This window comes from Solenopsis invicta, chromosome 1 (assembly GCF_016802725.1).
Source record: "Solenopsis invicta isolate M01_SB chromosome 1, UNIL_Sinv_3.0, whole genome shotgun sequence".
Lineage (NCBI taxonomy): Eukaryota > Metazoa > Arthropoda > Insecta > Hymenoptera > Formicidae > Solenopsis > Solenopsis invicta.
The window spans coordinates 9077556-9083555 of record NC_052664.1 but is presented as its reverse complement, the minus strand read 5'-3'; the positions used below and the strand labels follow the sequence as shown (position 1 = coordinate 9083555).

The window sequence follows — 6000 nt, the reverse complement described above, 5'->3', positions numbered from 1 at the left end:
TAAAAGCCATTAAAAACTGCTACTGCGGCGCCATATTCCTCTACTAATAAAGTTTTCTTAGGCGGGGTATAGGCGCATGTACAATGTAGCATGTACAATGAGGTGCATTAATGAGGTTCTTTTTCGATTTAAATAAGGTGTAGATGAACGTATCGTCCGTGTGTAGTCGTCACACCTGAACTACCCACGGATGGCGCGCTTATCTACACCTTATCTACACCAAGAAAGGACCTCATTAACCCTTAAACACACTGATCTTGTAAAATACGGAAACACATTTTTGAGTCTGGGAAACTTTTTCAACTTTAAGAAGCTATATCTTTAATTACAATTAATATTTTTCTACGATTTTTTTTTTAAACAAAAGTTTGAAATCTGGAGTGTGACTGTACAATCGGCATTGACGAAAAATAATTTATTGTGAAGTTATAAAAGAAAAACCATTAAGCAAAAATGAGAAATTGGTCAAAAATCCACTTTTCCTTCAAAAAATCATATCTTCGCAACAAAAAACATTTAAGGACTTTCAAATACGGTGTTTTAAAGCTAAAGAGTCACATTTTCAAAATAAAATTTGGCAAAGTCATTCCTTTTAAAAAGTATAATTATGTAACATGGAGAATATGAGGTATTTTTTGGCATCTAAAAATCTACTTTTTAAAAAAAAATCATATCTTTGCAACAAAAAACTTTGAAGAACTTTACAATACGGCGTTTTAAAGCTAAAGATTCATACTTTCAAAAAAAATTATATCATTGTCATTTTTATTAAAAAATGTACTTATGTAACAAGGCAAATATGAGATATTTTTGATTAAATTGTGTCTAAAATTGAAAATTGATGTGTTTCATGATATATTTCGAAAAAACTCCCTTTTCTACAGCATTTTATAGTATTCCAACTTTAAACAAAGTATATGCGAGTAACATTCGAAAAACGACCTGTTCGAACGTATTTTGTCCAACTTTTTTATGTAAAATACTCACAAAAAAAGTGTCACTTACACGCTATATGGGTCGCATTGACTCTAACAAAACTTTGCTGCCGTGCCGTTCAAATTCTAGTTGACCAAAAAAGTTGATCAACCATATCAATCGAAAGAGGAGATTTCAAACATTTTTTACGTCTTGGTCCGAACCTCCTATCTCATTCCGTCTTCACATAGCAAGCGTTCAAATCTTCATATGGGGTCTCTCAGACCCACTTACGTGTTTAAGGGTTAATGTACCTTATTGTACTGTACCGCCGTTAGCAACACGGGAACACAAGTGACCTCATGATGACTAGTAAGAGTTAATTTACTATGTAGTACGAGAAAAAACGACGTCTTTTTCTTTGTTGCCAGTTGATTTTTTTTGTCGGATATGACTGTGCCACATGCCATAAAAGAAATATACTCCCAAACCTGCATAAACACGTAAACAATTAAATATATATCAACTATATTAATAATGTTATCAACACGCGCATCTGTGTTATCTTGTAATGCACCTACCAATTACCATCCATACGGCGAATCGTATCCATGTATCTTGATCCAACGTCATCATAAGATAAATATCAATAAGAATACTGACACCCGGCAAAAACGGCACTAATGGTACCTAACACAAATATTTAAAAATTATTTAGCAAACATTTCTTTTCTCACACTAATTTAATTCGCAGTTATCTTTTGCTTGTTTCTTATTTTTCACTTTTTTTACAATGGGAATTTGAAAATACCAATAATAAGATTAATTGAAATAATTGGTTTAAGTATTTAACATGCAAACTTATATTTATATTTAATAACAATAAAAATAAAAAAAGCTAACATTCTCATAAATACCCAAGTAAAAATTTTTCATGCATAGTTATATATAAATATATATAAATATGTATTATTATATATAATTTATATATGATTATAACTTATCAAGCTATATATAATCATATATGATTTTATATATAAATATATTTGATTTCAAGTTCAATTATATATAGTCATTATATTAGGTTTCATTTTTTTTTGCTTACACAAAGTGTAAAGTGTATACTGTACATTTTTACACCGTTCACTTTTTGGTTGTGGGGAAAACGTCGTGTGAATTCAGAGTAAAGTGTAGGCTTTTCAAGGAGAACGCGAAAGTGTAACATCAAATGTTTATACCATAAATACGACAGCTATTTGTGCATGGTTATGTTTAAAGTTTTACTGAAAAAGTGGAATTTTATTATTAAAATTTATTATCAATTATATTGTTACAATTATCACAAAATGATGAATGAAATGCAAAAATTTTTAGTCACATTTTAGAGTCTGAGTCTAAATAAATACCTTAATAAATACTTCAATAATTGTATATTCTATTTAAATAAGATTTATGTAAATTTGTCTAATTATATATTATATGTAATATAATTGTATTTTCTATTTAAATAAGAATTCATGTAAATTTATCTTTTAAAGGCCTTATATATTATATTATTTGTGAATTGTAAATAATAATAAATGTGTATTCAATAAAAATGCTTATTCTATATTGATATAAAAATTCTTTTGTTAAATTGTTCTCTTTTTCATTAAATCAAGATAAACAAACTTCACAAATATAGTATTCTAGAATTAAATACTATAATCGTCGGCTAAGTTTACTTAAAAAGAGTCACTACGTCACATTGGTTATTCTTTATTTTTTTTTAAATAAATTTAAAAATTCTTTCAACAAATCATTTTTCTTTTTTAATAACTCTCGCGGTTTTAGGAACTTGTATCTTTTCTATTGTGAAAAAGAATCATAGAAAACTCGAACCTATTAGTATAACTTTACACTAGCTTACACTACCTCTCAGGTTTGTGTAAAACCAGTGTAAAAGACGTCATCAAAGTGTGGATACACTTTCAAGTCGATTAGCGTGTAATTTAGTGTAATCACACAAATCAACATCATTTTCAACAAGAAGAACGCTAAAGTGTACACTTTACACGTAGTGTACAAAGTGTAAGCAAGAAGAAAAAACCTCCTACATAGCACGTAATATTTCTGTGATATCACAGATATATTGCAATATCATAGAAATATTGCTGAAATATTACACGTTCATAATAGCATTGAAATATTCTAGTGATATCGTTGCAATATATTGTTGCAGTATTTAATCCTAAAGAACAAGATAATGTTAAATGACGTTTTTATTATGTCTTATTAATGCAACGTCACTATCTCTTCGATTAATTTCCATATTTTCATATATTCTTAATATTCTTGATAATTTCGGTATCCTATAGAAGAAATCAACTTAAAAATAAAATAACAATATCCTTGCCCTTCCGGGAAATAAAAGTTAAAATTAAAAAAAGAATTAATTTATTTTATTATTAGTTTATATATTTATTAGTTTATCATTTAAACTGCACAGAAAAAGATTTAGTATAAAATCAACAATTCATTGTTTCATATATAATCAAGAATATAAAACTTCTTGGAAAAATTTATAATCTTAAACAGATATAATTTGTTTACATGAAGAGAAAAATTTTCTCCATGTAAGCAAATTATGTCTATTTAAGATTATAAATTCTTATAAGAAGACTTTATATTCTTGCTTATATATGAAACAATAAATTGTGGATTTGATCTTAATATTTTTTCTGTGCTTAATGTTTGAAAAATGTCACACTAATGGTAAACAGTTTATAACATTTTAGTTTGTAACAATATTATTTATTGTTTTATTACTTATTATTTAATTATATCAATGTTATTTTTTTCTATGACTAACCTCTGCCGAAAATGTGCGATTAAAATCAATTAAAACGGAATTTTTTTTAAATCGGTTTTAAGCAGATTTAATCGCTTTAATCCACAAGTGGATTAAAAAGTAATTTTTAAGTAAGTTTTAATTTTGTACAAATCGTAATTGATTTTAATATCGCTTTCGCAAATTATTTCTAATCCGAAATAATTACATTCTAATCCATACTGTTGTCAATCCAAATCAATTTAAATAATCGGATGGATATATAATCCAAAATAATCCGCCTAATTTCAAGTGAAAAACAGGAGTTTCATTAATTTTCTAATATTTTATATTATAATCTTACATGTCTTACATATATGTAAGATAGAAACATTTTACATATATATTTCTTTTTTTTAATGTAATATTTATGCTGTTAAAAATTTCCAAATATTCAAGAAAATTCGAAAGATTTTATTTTTCTAATTTTATAAATTGTTTAAATGTAATGTATAATATAAAAATTTTTAAAAATTTTAATTTAGTTGCATTAAGACTCCTAAATACTCTCAGCAACCACGTTTAGTAATCCTGACATTAGACGTGAGAAATGATACGGTGAGACGATGAGAATTCTTGCGTGCTATTTTTAAATAAAAAGCTGTTTTAGTAAAGTAACATTGTAAATTATTTTAACAAATTTGTAAAATTGTTCGAAAACTATTTTTTTTCTTGACATTTGTTTATTAACTACCAAAAAATGCACAGCTTTTGGACAATTTTACAAATTTGTTAAAGTGATTTATAATGTTGTCATCAAAATACCTCTTTATTTAAAAATGGCACACAAGAATTGTTAGCGTCACAACATGTCACATTACATTAAAATTCGATTTAATTATAATTTATGGAATCCTGTAATTTCGGAATGAAATGAATTTAAAAAGTGAGTGCTGACGCGACCGCAAGGCGGCCACACCGCTGAGGATCTTCTCGTGAGACGAGTGCTACAGACCTTATATATAGGCGCCATCGCGGTCCTCACTCTCCCCAGCTCATACTTCAATGAGAATTCTAGAAGCTGCTCGTTGCAACCTTGAGACGAATACTCTCTCTCATTCTTTTCAAACGTGTGTGTGGAACGTTGTTTCACAAAAAATTTTATATTTTTATATATAAATAACAATTTGTATTGTTATTTAATCTTTTACATAAATTAAATGTTTAATTCAAATTTAATTCTTTTTAATTCTTTTTAACGAAAAAGATACAAGAAATATTTTTTTGTAAACTAAACATTTATTATATTAATGTATTCTGTTTTAATAAATCTATTTGGGTTCCGATCTTATTTTTAATCGGCCTTATTACTGTATTTTTGGTGCAGAAATTCCGATCAATTCGGATTTCTTTTTTTTAAATCGGTTTTCATCCCATATTTTCGACAGAGTGTTTTTATATTTGAAATGTAAAGTTAAGATTGTAATAATGTCATTATGAGAATAAATATTTGGTAGTAAATGTATAGGTAATTTCAAATTAATTACAAGTTGACTTATTGCTGACTAATAGTCGACTCGGTGCTGTTTGGAATATTACATGTAACAAATTTTTAAAATAATATTAAGAATAACAATAAAAATAAAAGAAATCGTTAAAATAATTTATTTATTTAATTTCTTGCAATATTATTTAAACACCACATAAACATCATAGAAATATTGTACAATATCACAGTAATATTACGTGATGCGTTTTCGACATTTTAATATTACTGTGATATTACAGTAATATTTCAGTAATATTTCTGCTACATTTCATTGTAATATTGCAATAAAAAATAATATTTCTGTGATATTACAGAAATATTACATGCTATGTGGTCTATTGTATATTTATGATCTAACGTATAACTATGTATGATCATACATGAGTTCATAATTAGGTAGGTCAATCATATCTGATTTCATATATAATCATATACGACTTTATATTTAATCTTGCATGATCGGATCTGTTCAAAAATAAGGTTGGTTATTACCAGTAAAAGTAATGCAGTTGGCAGAAGTGAAAATAACTGGCGTTCCTTTTCGTTTCTCCTGCCAGTAAAACCAATAAAATCAATAGACGATCTCATGCAAATAATCCGAAATGTCATAAAGATTTTTAGGTTTTAAATTGTGAATATTTCAACGTTACCACAAGCTTACAGTAACGTTAGAAAAATCTTTCACAACTCCCATTCAATATTACAATGTTTCAATGTAAGATTTATT

At 26.9% G+C, this 6000-nt stretch overlaps 1 protein-coding gene across 2 annotated transcripts in view; it reads right to left on the bottom strand.

The window, feature by feature from the left end:
* Positions 1-1112: 1112 nt before the first annotated feature.
* Positions 1113-6000, bottom strand: part of LOC105205656 (high affinity cationic amino acid transporter 1) — a 119148-nt gene continuing 114260 nt past the window's right edge. Inside the window, exons 10-11 of one of the 2 annotated variants that reach the window (XM_026139683.2) lie at positions 1497-1605; positions 1113-1406 (exon numbers count right to left, since the gene is read on the bottom strand). In XM_026139683.2, coding sequence (XP_025995468.2) covers positions 1303-1406; positions 1497-1605 — 213 coding nt within the window. In that variant the 3' untranslated portion in view covers positions 1113-1302. The remainder of the gene's footprint in view (positions 1407-1496; positions 1606-6000) is intronic. The other variant, XM_039446117.1, reaches the window with a different exon arrangement.